The sequence below is a fragment of the Cygnus atratus genome, chromosome 6, assembly GCF_013377495.2.
Source record: "Cygnus atratus isolate AKBS03 ecotype Queensland, Australia chromosome 6, CAtr_DNAZoo_HiC_assembly, whole genome shotgun sequence".
NCBI classification, from domain to species: domain Eukaryota; kingdom Metazoa; phylum Chordata; class Aves; order Anseriformes; family Anatidae; genus Cygnus; species Cygnus atratus.
In genome coordinates this window covers 28,876,344-28,893,271 of record NC_066367.1, presented here as the reverse complement: position 1 = coordinate 28,893,271, position 16,928 = coordinate 28,876,344, and the positions used below count along the sequence as shown (strand labels likewise).

Below are 16,928 nucleotides of genomic sequence, written 5' to 3'. Positions count from 1 at the left end.
CTCAGCTTGGGCTGGGTTTCTGAATCATCTCAGAGAGTCTGTCCTTGCTTTCTGAATCATCTCAGAGTCTGTCCTGAGATTCCCCCCAGCTGGGTTCACCTTGGACTTTCTTCACTTTGGTTCAGGATCCTAATGACAAACTCTTTTACCACAAAGAGAAGTGGTGTTTCCCCACCAACTCTGTCCGGTTCTCCTGAGCATTGCCCTAGCTTCTGCTGTGGACATCAGACAGAGCAGGCCGGGTATGTCAGCTGACTGATGAAGAGCCTGAGAGATTTGTATAGTGACAGTGGTTGGAGGGGGCTAGGAGGTGGTGCCTTGCTCACTTGTGTCTCGCCATGTAAGCTTATGAGCACTCAGTGAAGCAGCAGGTTTTAAACAACAGGGAAGGTGAGAGGGCAGGTTAGATGTCGTCTGTGAATGCTGCTTTCAGGTTAGGGCAGCTGGGTGAACAAAGCCAAGGGAAAGGATCCTGGTGTTGACTGCCTTCTCTAGCCCGTAAAATGTGCTCCTGGCTGTGTGACACAGGACCTAGTGAGGAACTAGTGGTTACAACTGACCTCCTGTGGTGCTCTATTTAACAAAACATAGCTTGGGTTGAAAACAGATGGAAGACGTGATAGATCAGGGTTTTGCCACACCAGTGATTATGACGATAAAAGGGGAGAGAAGAAGCAGACTAACTAACAGGTAGCTTGGAGGATGAACTGGAGGTCACTAGGAGCTGATGTATAGGGAAGGCAAGCCAAATCCTCATCTCAGTTCCTTATTTTTAAATGCAATGACCATATCTGGGTTGGCAGTGCTAGTCTGGCGGAAATGAAGAGAGTGGGCAGTAGCAGAGTGGGCAGCAAAGTGCTGATTTCTGCCCTCACCCCCTTTTCCTCCCAGCCTGGGCTGTTTGCACGCAGCAGCATTCAGGCCCGCTGAGGAAGCAGTTGGGAGGGATGCAGGCATTTGGGTGGCTACATGTGCAGAATGGTGATGCCGCTGGCCTTTGAGGGAAGAGTGTGTCTCGCTCCTGCTGTTGCTCCTCCAGCTGGGCACTGGGATCTGCTGGCAGCTGGCAGGCTGCATAGAGGAAGCAAGGAGGCAGGCGGCTGCGGGGATTTTGAAGTGCCACAGGTTGTTCACAGGCTCCTGCTGTCCAGCTGATCCTTTTGCATTCCTGTTGCTCTCTGTGCATATCCTGTGCTTCCTTACTCTTCTGCCCTTAGGAGCAAAGAGCTCACACTTTTGTTCTTCCCCTGGTGCCGAGGGACTTCGGAATGACTTAATTTCTGTCCTGCCAGTTCCCTCAGCTTTCCCCGCACTCCATCACAACTTCCATCATTTTGCTTTCCATCACCCTACCACTAGTGTGTGCTCCGCCCCACCCCTCGCACCTCCCTATCCCTTTTGCCGGCACGAAACACAAATTCAGATCCTACCCTACCTGGCCTCCTCCTTCTGGCCTTTGCTCCACCACCCCTTCCACACTTCTTTGCTGCCATTCTCTTCCAGCATGTGCCAGGCCTGACAGAGTTGAGCTCAAGTGGGAATGGTGGGTAGGAGATAGCAGGCGAGGCAGAGCTGAAAGCTTTTGGGAGAGCATGGTGTCCATTAAGTTCTTCTTCCTCTTGTTTTTCATTTGGCAGTCGTGTTGGTTTCTACGTCAACACATTCCAGAGTATAGCAGGCCTAGAAGAAAACTTCCATAAAGAAATGAGCAAGGTAAGACAATTAACAGCTTGTCCTACTAACACACCCTGTTCTCTCATCACTGCTATTTGAAAAACCTAAATGATATGGCTGGAGAAGAAAGCATTTACCCCGTGTTAGAGCAAAATGTTAACCCTCAGACTTTTCCAAGCAACACGGGGGAGGGTCTGTTGAGTTAATAATGTGAAGGGATGGAGTAAAGGGAGAGAGGGTAGAGTACCACTGCATGCTGCAGGGAGTTTGTGTCACTTGGCTCCTTTGAAGATCCACAGAGGGGAGGAAAGCCACTTTCAGGCCTGTCTTGCTGCCTTTTCTAGTTCCTCCAGAATCTGGATCTGTAACCTATAACCAAGCCATCTCAGCCTGGCATCTGTTTGCAAAAGAAGGCATTTGAATGCTTAGCATGGCCCTTGCATGGACTGCCTGGTGGTCATGGGCTGGGAATCAGGGCAGTAAGCAGCGTCATAACCTGGTGGCAGGCTGGACTTGGGTGGTGTGCCAGCACCCAGCAGAGACCTCAGAAATACGCTGTGGGAAATCCTCCCATTGCCACTTTCCTTTAGAGGTACGTTTCCATCGTTAGTTACTTCTCCTAAAAGCTCAGTAAGTCATGTGTTCCTTAGGTCTGTACGCTGCTCCTAAGGCATGCATGCTTTCTGTAAATCTGAGCGAGCAACTGAGAGTCCATCTGGAAAACTCTTGTATTCCTCCCTCCCCAATGTCATCCTAACAACAAGACAGCCGCTAAGCAACCAGCAACTTTATAGTCATTCGATTCCCAGCAGTCAGGGGCCCACTGCCTTGGTGTAATGCATCAGTTTGGAGCCCTGCTGACACTTCATGGGGACCTTTCCAGTTAATGGCCTGCACTTCTCCGCTGGGGAATGAACTTATCGTTAAGAGTAGGGAGGATTATTATAATTATCAGTCTGCTGTTAAGTTACATTCAGCAAAACATGGGAAGGATGCCTGCTAGAAAGGAATTCTGCTCTTGTATCATGTCCTGGATTTTTCTTTTCCTGTGACTTTTGTGTGAGAGCAGGCCTTCAGCTTTGTTCCATGAAAGCCATCTGTTTCTTATTACTGCACTAGCATCCAATTAACTGCTGGTGTTGTCGGCACAATGCCTCTGACATTGATTGCATTGGATCCCTCCTCCTGCCGATGATAAATCTGGCATCTCATCTTGTTTGTGAATTGGCTGTTTCAGAATAGGAGTGTCCAGGGTGAATGTTTCAGCCTTTGGTATTGGGAAAAGTTTAACCCCTAATACTGCATTTCTTCCAAGAGATCCAGGTCCTGCCTAAACCTGGATGGCCCAGGCAGCCTACAAGGTGAAGGCTTGCTGTTGACTTGGTAGTTCTGTAGTTGCCTGTAGTTCTGCGTTTTAAATGTTGATATCCCAGGTTCATAAGGAGGTATAAGGAGCAACTTTGGCTACAAATCTAGAGTGGAGCTTCAGTCCCAGTAAACAGAAGACCCTCAGGTGAACGCTCGGCCTGCTACTGCAGTAGTACCTGGCAGCACACAGGTTGGGGCAGGAGGCACAGAAGCAAAGAGGATGGTGTCATAGGAAGACAGAGCATTCCCATGAGGTGTCAGCAGCTCTTCGGTAGTCTGAATGTAGGGTTCTTTACCCCATGGAGGAGTGGAAACAGATGTAGGGCTGTTTTCTCATGGGACAGCTGACTGCACAAGTCGGTGCTTGGTCAGCCTGCGCAGGCCAGTGCAGGCTCTCTTCTGGCAGTTGGGGCTCTTTTCTCATTCTTTTTCTCTCTTTTGTTTTTGTATTTTGCAGTTGAATCAAAACCTCCATGATGTCCTGCTGGGTCTAGATAAGCAGTATTCAGGCAATGCCTTTCCCATTAAAGCACAGCCCAGGTGAGTAACTGTGGGAGCAACGTCTTCCCCTCAGCAGGGGAGGAGGGACAGGGGGGTCTCTGCTGGGGTATTGAAATCTGCGTGGTGTCACCTGAAGAGTGATTTGATTGTCTGCATATAGCCAGCCTTGAGAATCCCTAGAGGATATCCAAGATTCCACTTGGGGCTGGGAGACACGATGCAATACCTCCTACCTTTGTAGGGTAGCAGCTGGAGGCCTCAACTTCCACTATTTGCTGATATTTAGGCAACCGACTCACCTCTGCTGTTTTTAAAGTCAAATTCCATAAACCAATGCTGTAACACTGAGCTCCCTTCCCTTCTGAGCCTGGTTGCCCTGCACCCGTCCTGTTCTTTCCTTCAAAAGCTTCCCCCTGTAGCTTGTGAGCTAGAGGACCCAAGAGGCCATTTGTTTTCCAACCTCCTCCAAACTTGTTCACTAAAGCCCCATGTCCCTCCTGTGCACCAAATTAGGGTGTGTTGCCTGTGTCCGTGTCTGTTATGGATGTAGTTGCAGCCTCATTAATACGAGGCTTTCTGATCTCAGAGCACTTCCAATCTGTGTGTATGCAAGGAGTGTGTGTCCTCCAGTCCTTTAGTTTTCTTTGCTCAGCTGGGTCCGGTCCATTTAGGTTAACTGCAAAGCTGCACATTCTCCAGCACGGAGAGGGGAGGGAGAGGTCAGGCTGTGGATGAGGCTGCAGCTGGCTCCCATCCAAATGTGTGAGTGATGAAACAATGTAGGGCTCTGGCTTCCAGCTGCCACTAATCCCACATGCCGGGTGAGCAGGAGCACAACCCAGGTCCTCAACTGGTGTATTGATGGAGGGAGGAGGTGAAGTCAGCGTGAAGTAAGGGCAAGCTGCGGTCTGAGTGCACTGGTTTGGAAGGGCTAGATGAGCTGTTGACACCTCTGTGCTCCCTCGTCTCTCCTCCCAGTTTAACCTCTTGTTACATTCAAGCACAGGCAACTTTTTTTTTTTTTGTCTCATTCTGGCAATGCGCGTGGTGTTTGCCAACTTTAAAGAAAGAGGAAATTTGAATCAAATTTGGCCCCTGAATTTTGGGTTGCTAATACCAAATTCCCAAGATGCTAGTAGCAATGCATCTTGTGAAGAAAGTGTCTTCTTCCTAAGTCAGCACACGGTGCCTGTTGATCACCACCAACAAGACTGAAGCTTTATGCAGGAGGCCACGGTGCCAATCCTCTTGTGCCGTGCCCCACGTTGTCTCTGATGGCAGCATCCAGTGGGGCACTTGGAAGAGGATGAGTTAACAGGACAGATGAAGGCCAGAGCCATTGCTTTGCCTGCTCCTTTCTCATCCTGCCTTTCTTGCTCAAGTAAGTGATGGCAGGCTGTAGTGACAGCTGGGCCCAGACATACTGCTCTGGCATGAAGTTTCTGGCCTGAAAGAGTTTCCAATGAGTTAATTACATTTTCTCATGACTTCTGCCCCACAGACTGCTAGTCTCATCTGGGGAGGTAATGGGTGTCTCAGTTGCAGTTCTGTGCTCTTTGCTTGGCGAAGAGACTAGTTGGCCCTAAAAAAAAAAAGAACAAAAACCCAAGTGCCTACACAGAGGATCCTGTGCAGGTAGCAATCTGAGTGCTGCTGCATCACCTGCTCAAACCTCAGCTGAGAGGACGGACCTGCCCCAAAACAACTGCGATACCCCTGAGTGAAGTGGAACAGGATATTGTAGGAGAATGTGTCCAAGGTCTGCCAGGACTGTAAGTGTTTTGCAGGGATCAGGAAATGCCATGAGGCACTTGTGTCTCTCCTCCACATCTGGCCTCTCACTGGGGTTCAGGGCTGGGGCAGAACATGCAGGAGGAAATACCCCTCACTGATCCGACTGCCCGTTGCGGCCCGGGGTAGGAGCAGATGCTTCCCTCGTCCTTCTCTGCTGGGCAGAGGATCGGAGATGGGTACAATGGCAGGAAATGAATGAGGAGGTGTGAGAAGAGATGCAATTATCCTCACACATCACTATGGCTGACAAACCTGATGCTGGCTGCGTAGCACAGAGCAGCTGATGCATTTCGGGAAACTTCAGAGATGTTTGGATTTTGTTTCTGAAGGAGTTTGAACGTTCAGGGTTGTCAGATACCTAGAAAACCTAGGAGGTCTGTAGTATTATCCTACTATAATTGGACAAATTGGAAGAAAACATAAGAGGAAAACTGCTGATTAGGTTCCACGTTAAGAGTGGTGCACAGATGGCACAAAGGAGAATGGGGAGCTTGCTTCTTGTGTACCAGCATTTACAAGGGCGAGTGAGGAGCTGCAGTTACCTGTGGGGGAAAAAAAAAAGGATCAGTGTCACAAAGTTCTCTGCTGATCTGTGCAGTTTCCTTTTTATTCTTATCCATGTGCACCCTAGTCCCATATTCCAAGGAACAGGGACAAATCTAGTTTGTTAACATATCTGCAAATCTTTGACAGGCACAAAAAGTCCTCTCCCACCCTCTCCAAAGGCCAAAGCTTTGTAGGAAGCAAGGGAAGAGTGTGTTTGTGTGTTTTTGTGTGTGTGTATTTCTGAGAGTAAGACAGGAGTGCGTGTCATCTGGATTGCTGTGAGTTTCGTGGCACCAAGTGAACGAACGCTCGGAGGCTTAACTTTTCCTCGCTGGTTTGACTGTGCCATCCTGTAACGGAATCGATTTGCGTGCCGTCCTCAACAGAAAGAAAACTAAACTGTTCGCCAGGCTGAGGAAAAAGATGAGCAGGTACCGGTACGGAGAGCAGCATTTCGATCCGTGTTTGATTTAGTTCCTAAAACTGGAGAGGCTGTTGCTGGACTCTAACAGCCTGGCACGTGTTAACCCTGTGATGGGAGAGGGGTCCTGTGCATGATACCGTGTGTTCATGGCCTGCTGGGTCCTGCTGAGGTCTCCTGTGTCTGGATAATCCCATTAACTGCTTGTGTGTCTGGTTTGAATCCTTGCTTCCTTTCCTACCTAAGAAGGCACTGGGAAAGCTCAGGCATTGTCTGCTCGGTTGTTTTTGTGGTGACTAAAAGCGCGGTGCTGGGTTGTACAGGGATATACGGGCTATTTTGGCGATTAACAAGATCCAGTCTTACCTAGTGAGGCTTGCCCTTTTGAACAGCTCTGAAATGCTGCATTCTCATTCCCTGCCTGGCCCGGGAGGACCAATTTCATATGTAGCCCTGTCCTATCTACCTGGTGTGGTGGGAGGACGTTGATGTGGGAGAAGGACACTTCTAGGGCTTTGCTCTTTACTTGTTCTCTTCTTGAGATCCTCACTGTTATGCTCCATTCGTTTAAGATTTGTGCAGAGCTGAAGGAAAGGGAAGCCTGTTATCCTGTACAAAGACTAACAGCAGCAGCTTGCCTTTCAAGACAGTCGTGGCATTGAATAACCGGATTGCTACAGTGCTCAGAGTTCCCATAGCCAAGGTCAAGGACTCCGACAAGAATGTGCTCTGGGGCAAAGTGGGGATTGCTGCATAACGGCATAGAAACTTCCCCTAACTCTTGTTTTTCTCAGTCTTTGTGTTGATATTCCTTCCATGGGGTCATTATAGGAACAAAAAAATATCCTTTTAAATCTCAAGATGTTCTGCCAGCAGTAAAAGCAAGTGCTGGTGAATTGGGATTCTTGCTTTCTGATCCTGGCTTCCCACTGACCAGGGCAAATTGTACAACCTTTCTCTTTGTCTCTGTTGGGCATCCTGTGTAAAATGGGAAGCTGGAGGGAAGAGAATGGTAATTTCACAGGGAAACTGATGGGCAAATCTTAACTATTTCCTCAAATGAAAAGTAGTGAGTGAATGTGATGTGAAAAAGGAGGATTCACAGGAGTATTCCTCTGGATGTCTGTGTCTGACCTTGGCTGGGCAGTGTTGCTGCGACTGCACCAGGAGGTGTAGCATTTGCGGTCGTCGTAGCCTTTGTGGATGCTACAGCAGAGGGAGAGCCTAGGAAATCTCATCTGGATGAGCTCTAACCACAACATCCTCCAGACAAGGTCCTGCTGGCCCAGGGGTTAAGGTGCTTGACCCAGGCTCTGCTGGGGGTTTCTGCTGTCAGAGCGGCTGCAGGGGGAGCAGAGAAATATGCAAACCCTGGTGCAGGGAAAGAGGGTCAGGGACTTGGTTGCTCTTTGATCTGCAGCAAAAATGTACATTTGTGCCACTGGATGCCTGGGTATGGAGGTGGTTTTTTTTTTCTTTTTCTGCCCCTTCTTTTCTGGGGAGTGGAAATAATTCTAGTGTTCAGACAGCTTTGATGTTAAAAACAAACAAACGCCACAAAAAACCAACCTAAATGCTATCTGAGCCTTAGCAGAGATGCCAACCTTTTTTTTCTTTTTAACTTGAGAACTTGGCAGGAGGTGACTTGTCTGTTTTTACCATATTGGAAATTTGGTTCCATCCTCTAATGCAGGATTGTTACTAGCATATAGGAACCCCATCTGCAGATTTTAGTCGTCTCTCCCAGAATAGATGAGGCAGCCCGGTGACGGGTCTGGAAGCTTAGCAGCACTAGGAGAGGCTGGTCGATTTGCAGTTTTCCTTCAGTTGTTGTAACTGCATTAGACCTTGCTCTTAGCTCTCAAAGAGCAGAGTGGTTTTCCCATTCCCCTTCTTTCCCTTCCCCTTCCCCTTTCCAGTTGCTTATAAAAAGAAGAAGAAAAAAAGGCGTTGTTTTGACGATTTTCTGCGATACTCGCATTTGGTCAGTCCCCACACTTGGTTGCTCCAGGAACATAGGGAAAAGCGGTCTGTTTGGAAACAGGATTTCGCTCTGTGCAGGACACACAGCGTGTGCTCGCCTAGGACCTGTGGAGGCCCCAGGATCCTGGTGAGGGGCTGACCTGGTGCCGGTCACCAAGTTGCTGAATGCGTGCAGAGCAGCAAGTGCAGGAATGAAGGTGCTGCTTGGGGGGCTGGTAGAGGCTCAGTCAAAATTAGCACTGGCATTTTCCTAGGAGGATCAGCCAACACATCAAACAAGCTGTAAATAGCAGTGACTTAATGAGGGCTTTAGTGTGGGGCCCTCTCAGCCCTTCTAGGATGAGGGGAAGAAACGAGTCTGCCTTTCACGTGGGAGTCTTTCAGCAATACGGCTCAAAATCAAGCCACTGCCAGACACCACAAATAAATCACCAAAAAGTTCTTTCACGGCTTCTAGAAAATGAACGTGAAGTCCTTTCTTGCCAGGAGAAAAGTCCTTTTCAGGTGCTTAGTCGGAGAAACGTACCCTAGTGCTGGTAGCCCAGCTGGTAGCCAGGACTCCCCAGTCTGTCCAGGCATTTGAGAAGTCCTGGCCGTCCGGCCGCAGGTCTCTGTCCTCTCCACCTCCTCCACAGTGACTCTAGGGAAAGTAACACTTTTTCTTTCCTCAACTCTAGCACCAGGAGGTATTTTCTTTACATCTTCACAAGCAAAACAGTTAGATTGAGGAACATCTTGCCTCACCTCTTCCTGAGTTTTCCCCGGTTTAGTGCCTTGATTTTGTTCGCCACGTTTGAAGCCTTTCACATGCACTTGCCCATGCCTTGGGACACCTCTCTGGGCTGATCATTTTGCAGTCCTAGGCAGTCCTAGGCAATTCATCGCTATCATTCTCATCCTTCTGCAGCAACCCTCATTGGCATGAGGTGTTGTAGGACCCCCTTTGAGATCTCAGAGGCGAAGCACTGGGGTGCAAGATCTGTGTCTTCAGCGAGGCTGGGCTCAGCAAGGTCATCCTGTCAGCCTCTGATGGTGCTGTAAATGGTGTTGCCATGGAGATAGTACCAAGATAATGTTTCTCCTGAAATCATTTTGAGGTTTCAATGCTGTGAACATGTTACGTGGAGCCTGCTGTTCCCTGGTAACTCTCATTTAGAGCAAGACTTCCTTACCTTCACTCCAACCGTTACTACCTTTAGTCTGTAGCACAGGCTTGGCAATGTCACAGAATCCTTCCTGCAGCCCTCTGTGTTGAAGTGACTTGGGGGACATCTTAGGAAGGACACTAGGCATGTGCAGTCACCCCGGAGAGCTGCAAAGGTCAATGTATGTGTTCCTTAGTCCTTCCTCTTCCCCTTTCCCTCTTCCTCTCAACCTTTGGTGTGTGTGCCCCTGATTGAGAGCTGCTTGCACAAAACATCACTGGGTTTGTTGCATCATGTCGGTGCGCTGCTGGCGTCAGTGTCATCAGAAACATCGGACCTGCATGTGGACCCGAGAGCAAGCGCTTGGTGGGAAAAGGTGTGGGGTGTGTGGATATGGGGAGAAAGGTGGGGGAATGGGTGAGGGCAAAGTGAATGAAGAGGGAATGGGGTGGGAAGCTTGAAAGCTGGAATGCTGAGCAGGGGGAGATGCTTGCTTGGGAGGGGAGGTTTTTTGAAATGTCTTGCTGTCCCTTCCTCCCCTTGCTGTCCCCTTACTTGTGAGTGTTTAGGAATGAGGCCACTATGCATGTTAGCCCATGACCACCACACCATCCAAGTGTGAGTGACTGTACATCTCCAGAGCTCTGGGCTCTCTTGGGACAGTGCAAAGAAATAATCTGTGTGTTCCTCAGAATCAGGTCCACATGGCTGCAGTTGTGGCTCTGTGCCAGGATTTATTGTCTCAGGCTGGAGGAAAGGATCTGTGCCTTTCAGCCTTCTCCCAGCCTTCTCCCTTCTTTGTAAGTGGAGGCAAATACTGCTCCCTCTAGATGAGGCTGCCCAGCCCCTTTGAAATATTCTGCAATATTCTGTGTTCAGCTGTGCGTAGTTTTGCCAAATTGTAACCACTTCTGCTAAAATATCCTCTACCAGTGTGAGTGCTTCTGCATGCCTTGAGATAAGCTGATTGGTTGCTTTTCAGGGAGCTGAGTTTCAGCCAAATTTTTTCAGCTATTCCTGAGAATAAGGCTGGGAAAATGAGTTTAGCTTTATCCCTGTTGAAACTCTCTGTTAACCAACCTTTAGCTGAATCTCTTATGATTCCACAGGTTGAAGCAGATTTGACATTCAGCCAGGGCATGCCTTTAGGGGAAGGGCATTTGCCTCTTGCCATTCCTTTCAAAAATCCAAATCTGTCCAAGTTATGAACCAACAAATGCCATTGGCATATGCTTCCTGCATCTTAATTCCCCGAAGAGTCCCTCTTGACTGTGTTAGAAACAGTCCTGGAACACGGACCAGCTGGAAAGACAAAGACGGCAGGGGTTCATCATAGAAAACAGGCTGAAGAAACTTTCCATAGTAGGGAACAGTTTATTAGTAGCCAAAATCTCACTGTTTCTTTGCTGTCTGGAATGATCTGTGAAACTTTGGGCTACTTTTCCCATCTTCCAGCTCAGCCAGTTTGTACTGTGTAGAGTAATATGATAATGTTTTATTACTGCCTTAGTTTGGGTGTTGCAGATCTGCATATGGATCTGTTGGTCACAACCCATGCGGGTGTCAGTACAACACCACCCAGAGAAATTTTTATCTGTAAAATGTATACAATTAAATGAGTTAGGATCTATCAGAATTATGGATGCCTGTGTTTTTTTTTGTTTTGTTTTGTTCCACTCCTCCCCCTCCCCCCCCTCCCCCCAAATGTATTCATGCAGTAGGAATTTATTGGGAACCTGCTGCCCAGTAATCCTACTTCATTGTGTTGGGCTGGAAGTGACTCAGCAAAGATGCTTCTCAGAAAGTTTGTAGAGGCTTCAGATATTTTCATCACATGTCAGGGCAGTGAAGCAAAGAGGTAAAGGAGGCCAATGATCTGTGCTGGTTAGCACAACTTCTCCTAGGCCTGGCTCAGACTTCTCTTCTCTCTCTTTCTGTCTCTCTCTTTTCTCTCCGTCTCTCCCCTTCCTTCAGTGACAGCACCCCAGCGAAAGCAAATAAAAGCCCCTCGCCTCCACCAGATGGATCTCCCATCACCAGCCCTGAGACCAAGACTGTCAACCATGAGCTGGAACCGTCCACTTTGGAAGCACCAGGGGCAAGCATCCCAAAGTCACCATCTCAGGTAGCGTCCCCATGACATTGACCATGTCTCTGCTGTATGACCACTGACGACACATGCTCTGTGAGTCAGATGTCCATCAGTTGCTTTTTTGGACCTCTTCCTGCTACTGAGCGCAGAGAACATAACATGACGGTTGTTCTCCATCAGTGTGGGCAAGAATGAGGTTTCTGAGGATGCCAGTTGTTCATTGATCTTCTTTGTATTGTACAGGGAAGTACTAAAGCTGTCTCTGAATGCCTCTACAGGGGGAAGGCCAGTAATGTATGTTGCTGTCCAGTAGGACGACCAAGAAAATCCAGGGAGGGTGTAGCAAGGCAAGGAAGTTTGTTCTTTACGCTTGAATTAACCTGTGGAATTCAATGGTCGTGCCTCTTTCCAAGAACTGCTGTAAATGACGAGGGTCCAAAGAAAAAAGTTTAATATTGATATGGATAAGGAGAGCATCTGTTATTTTGCATTGTTTTACTTTAGCTTAGTATTTTACCTTGGGATTAAAAATAAAGGCATTATATTATGCTATGAAGAAATTAGGTGCGTAGCAGGAAGGAGACTGTTAGGTGGTTTCTGATACCTTCCACGTGGCCGTTGTTAGTACTTCCCTTACATGGGGGACACCCAGCAGCATGTTTAAAATAGGAAATGTAGCTGCTGCTACTTAGCATATCATATGTTATGTTTCACTTTGGGAGTTGAGGAAAATAAAACATTTGCTTTTCCTAAATTTTCCACAATTTCCCCTATTGCTGAGTAGGGGAAAAGCTTAGTGGAGACAAACTAACTAGGCCAGATTCATGTCTGGTGCCAGTTCTTGCATTTCAATAAGTGGGACACCAAGGAGGAGTCTTTCAGGAAGAATTAAAGCTGAGAGGCGTTCTGGCCAAACTGGTAAGAAAATACCTATTGCTGCTAAAAGAAATAAATAAAATAAAATGATGAAAGTAATCCAGAATTTCCTTGCTGTTATCATACGTAGCAGTGAGATGCCAAATCCAGGCCTGCGGAGCAGGGTTGTCTCCTGTTTCTGGAATAACCTCTCACAGTATTTTTCCTTCCCCTGTGTTTTTGATTTTCAGCAGGACAAAAAGGGATATTTTCACATTGCCAAAAGGTCTTTTCCAGCCTTGGAGAAGTGAGGATGTCTGGCTGTGTCTTTGCAGGACTTCTCCAGGGTCTCTGCACTACTGAGCATTGTGCAGCTTAGAGTGGCTTCATCACCCCCCAGGTCAGGACCTTGGGGTGGGGTCTATGGATAGAAGGACAGAGGATAGTGCATATTTTTCCAGAACTGCCTTCCTGTTTTTTTTTTTTTTTTCAGTGATCACCACAACTTAATGGAAATGCGGAACAAGAAATTGTACAGATCTAATGAACTGTTCACTGCAGACTTTACTTGTGCTGCCTGTGGACTTGTCTTGCTGAGTTTGGTTTCTTCCCTTTCCTTTAAATACCACACATAAGCCTTGTTTTTGCCAGGCTGCAAGTGCTTGCTCATTCACTTGCTGCCTTCCTGCCCACAGGAATGGGGCTGGAAGCACCCCTTGTTGAGCAAGCAGAATATTCCAGCAGAGCCCCAGCTGGAACCTCCGATGGGTCAAAGGCAAGACCAAAATGGTGTTTGCAGCTTCTGCTGCCACCGTCTGGCCGCTCTTTCCCCCTGTATGTTTCAATTCATTTTCCTAAGCCTTGCTACAGTGAAGAGCAAGAGCTCCTCTCCATGTTCTCACTAGGTGCTGAGAGATGGAGCTTGCTTTAGAGGGAGGGAAGGCAAGGACAGGGCTTTTGTACTCAGAGCCAAGCCTGGTGCCTATATGGCAAGGTCTAGAAGCTCAGCCTGTGTCAGCTTGGCCGCCAGCTGGAAGACACAAGTGTCTGTAAACAGTGCTTGACTTTAACACCGATTCAGCTTTACAGGTGTCATTACTTTTGACCTACGGGTAAGTGTTTTGCTCTAGGGTCCTCCAAGGGAGGCAAGGGGCCTCCTACTGTACAGGAGGCCAGAGCAAAAAGCAACAAGCAAGTGTAGTTCTCTACCCATTTCCTCCCTGTCTGAAAAACTAATGCAAATCATAAGCAGAGGCTATAGAGAAAAAGACAGTAAAACAGGAGAGACCACATAAATACTGACTTGATTTTGAACTATTCCCTGTGCCAAAAAGGAGCTCTTTTACTGTCGCTTTCCTTTAATTCTTGAAAACAGCTGTTTTGGAATTTCTGTGTTTTGGAAGAAGCGGCCACAACTCTCCGCACTGAGTAATTTGATGATGACACAGGACTTCAAGGGTCTGTGAAATTGTAAAGGTCAGACTTTTGCTCTCAGTTACACCACTGACAGACACTAATGACACTGCTGAAAACAGCACAGCTGTGGTGAATTTAAACAGATCCAGCTCTGTGGGATCCAAATCAGCAGGAAGCTTGTAGGGGGGTTATTTTATTCTAGTCAGCAAAGTAGTTCTTCATGCTTCATGCAGTTCCAGGTATAACCTGACATCAATATGCAGTCCTGTTGTCTTTGAGAAGTGGTATTAAACTGCTCTTGGAGGTTATGCTGGACAATGTGGAAGTGCTGGTCTCTAAGACACAAATGCATAGAAGAGGGCAGGGTATGGACTATTTTAGAGAAGTAAATCACAGAAGAGTCGGGATCTTTTTAGCTTTGGGTTTGTAATTGGAGCTTCCCATTTCTGCAGGTGGTGGCTCTGTTCTGAGAGTAGCTTTTCCCTGAAACTTCTGGTCTCTTCTTGCACCTGGCAAGCAGGTTTTCAGTAAGGGATTGTTTTTAGGTGATATGGATGCATCATGTTCTGCAAACAGTGAAAAGCTGGGAGTGATCACACGACTTTCATTATTTCCACTAGCCAGCCATTCAGTGGAAAATGCGTGTTTGCATTCTCACTTACACTGTCTCAAGTAGGTTAACCCATTAGAGAACTGGACATGTTCTTAGCAATCTGAATAAATGCATTGTAGAGCTCAGTTATATGCTGGAGGAGTGTGAACATGAAACTAGGAGTCAGGGACTGCTTTGTTTCAAATCTAGGCCTGACACTGATATACTGGGTGCCCATTGTCAGGTCACTGAATCTTCTGCCTTGAGATCCCAGGTATGGTGAGAAAATCAAATAACCGTTTTAAAAAAAAACAAAACCAAACCATTACCACTCCTGAGCATTGCTGTGGTGCTGGGAACTTGTATGACTGCTTTGTTCCACCACAGAAGCAGCTCCTCAAAGTTTTATTTGATCTAGAAAAAAAAAGGATTGAGCCTTGGACACAGAAAAATATAAAGAGGGTGCGGGTTGATTGATCTAGGGAGGGTCTACCACAGCTTCCCACTGAGGGTGGATGCAGTGTCAGGCTGAGTCTTTCAGCATGATAAGAGGGTATTAGGATGGGTTAGAGTCACAGGGTCAAATTTCATCGAGCCTTCTCTGGGATCTCCATTTGGGCTGCGCTTGTGACTTCATCAGTGTCAGTGCTCGTTGGTGAAACTGAGAGCTGAGTTGGGCCCACAGCAGTCATGGCTTCTCAGGAGCTGGACTTGTTCTTGCCCCAAACTGAGATATGGTAAGATGCCATGAAGGGTTCCTTCTGACTTTCCATATGGTATACCGATAACCCATTGCTGGGCAGATCAGCATCTGGCCTCATGGGCATCCCATAATAAGACAAACCGAGTCTGGGTTCTCGTTCCATTAGGTACGGTAAGTATGGCAAACGGTGGCAGAACTGGCCTGGTCTATTGAATCTGTTTTCAGTAACTGATCTGCTCCCTTCCCAGTGGTTCTTTGGAAGGTTGCACATGCTCTAATTATGTATGCATGTCCTGCCGATGCATATTAATTGTGTTACGCTTCTCCTCTGCAGAGGGAAACTTGCCCACGGCTGAAGTGTAACTAATGATGCCAAACCTTCTCTGGAGGCGTGTGGTTGTTTTTTTATTTCGTTTCATTCTGCCCTTCTCCTTCCCTCTCTCCAGATGGAGTTGACAGAACCTTTCTCTGTGCCTGTGGTTGTGATTTCCCCCACCTTCAGTTTTTGTGGCTAACCTGGTTCCTGTCTCTGGTTTTTTTGGGTGTCGCCGTCTGTGCTGTGGCCGTGTGCTCACTTGCATGCAGTTGAGGAAAGGGCCTCCGGTGCCTCCGCCTCCAAAAGTCACCCCCTCCAAGGAGATCAAGCAAGAGAACATCATCAGTCTGTTTGATGACAATTTTGTCCCTGAGATAAGTGTGACAACCCCCTCGCAGGTTAGCTGCTATGCCCTGCATTATACTTGTCTGCCTCTGAACTTTTCCTTCTGATCTTTATTCTCTCTGGAGGTGTCCAGCCATGAAACCTGGTCAGGCAAAGGAGGAACACAAGCTCAGCATGGGACCTCAGGAGGCAAAGGGATAGATGGGAGGCCTTCTTAGAGGGCAGGGTGGCTAGAAGGCAGCTTTGGCCAACACGTTGCCCTTTGAGAGCTTTAATTCGTAGAGAAACATGAGAAATGCAACTGGTGAAGATACCAGAAAGTTATCACTGTGTTCAGCAACAGTGCACATGGATTATGGCTTGGCTCACCTCGCATCCCATGATATGTGCCTTCCAGGCCCATAGATCCTGGGTGTGGGTGAAGCATGTGTTTTCTGCCCCTGTACATCCCTACGGGATGACACTGGCAGCTGTGCCATTGGTGGGAGAAAGCAGTTTTGTACCATCTCAGTGCCTTTAGATATGGGCTTTGTGGTGACTTTTAAAGCCCATACCTGTGCTGGAAAGGCCGACAGGAATTGGTGGATGCAGTACAGACAGGCAGGACCGTGCCTGCTGTGAATTCAGGACTCCTGACACACTGTCACTCTCCACCAGCCAGCGGTTCCCATCAGAATGCGTGTTTCCAGTCGTGTGGCACCTTTTGAAGCCCTAAAAATGGAACAACATTTTTAAACAATGTATTTTTCATCTTCACTTTCCTTTTTATTAACATCACTGGAAGAGGGGATGCCTAAATGGGGAATTCTGTGTTGGATCTAGGAGAATGGTGGTCCTTATGTATAGGGGAGCCTGACCAGATTTCTGGCTGCATCATGAGACGCATGCATCTATATTTTTTATATATATACATGTATATAATATGTATATTTTTCCTAAATGCTTGGTAAAGCACAAGTAATGTCTCTATCAGTGTTCATCTGTGACTCCCTTGCTAACTTTTCTTTGTATCATGCTGCTCCTTTGCCTCTGGTTTGCCACCTTCCACCCAGCTGGTGAGGAGCCAAGGTGGAGTGGGGAGGGAAGGTTGTCAATGTCAGATTTTGCATTGCAATAGATTTAAGTTTGCAGAGCGGAGAGATGATTTGACTGCAGTATTGGAAGGGGAGAGGACCAC

At 47.6% G+C, this 16,928-nt stretch overlaps 1 protein-coding gene across 3 annotated transcripts in view; it reads left to right on the top strand.

Moving 5' to 3' along the window:
• BIN1 (bridging integrator 1) overlaps nucleotides 1–16,928 on the top strand; it is a 94,867-nt gene that overhangs the window by 60,162 nt on the left and 17,777 nt on the right. For 2 of the 3 annotated variants that reach the window (XM_035569166.1, XM_035569158.2), the window contains exons 8-11: nucleotides 1,638–1,713; nucleotides 3,500–3,582; nucleotides 11,407–11,557; nucleotides 15,676–15,804. In XM_035569166.1, the coding sequence (XP_035425059.1) occupies nucleotides 1,638–1,713; nucleotides 3,500–3,582; nucleotides 11,407–11,557; nucleotides 15,676–15,804 (439 nt within the window). The remainder of the gene's footprint in view (nucleotides 1–1,637; nucleotides 1,714–3,499; nucleotides 3,583–11,406; nucleotides 11,558–15,675; nucleotides 15,805–16,928) is intronic. The other variant, XM_035569174.2, reaches the window with a different exon arrangement.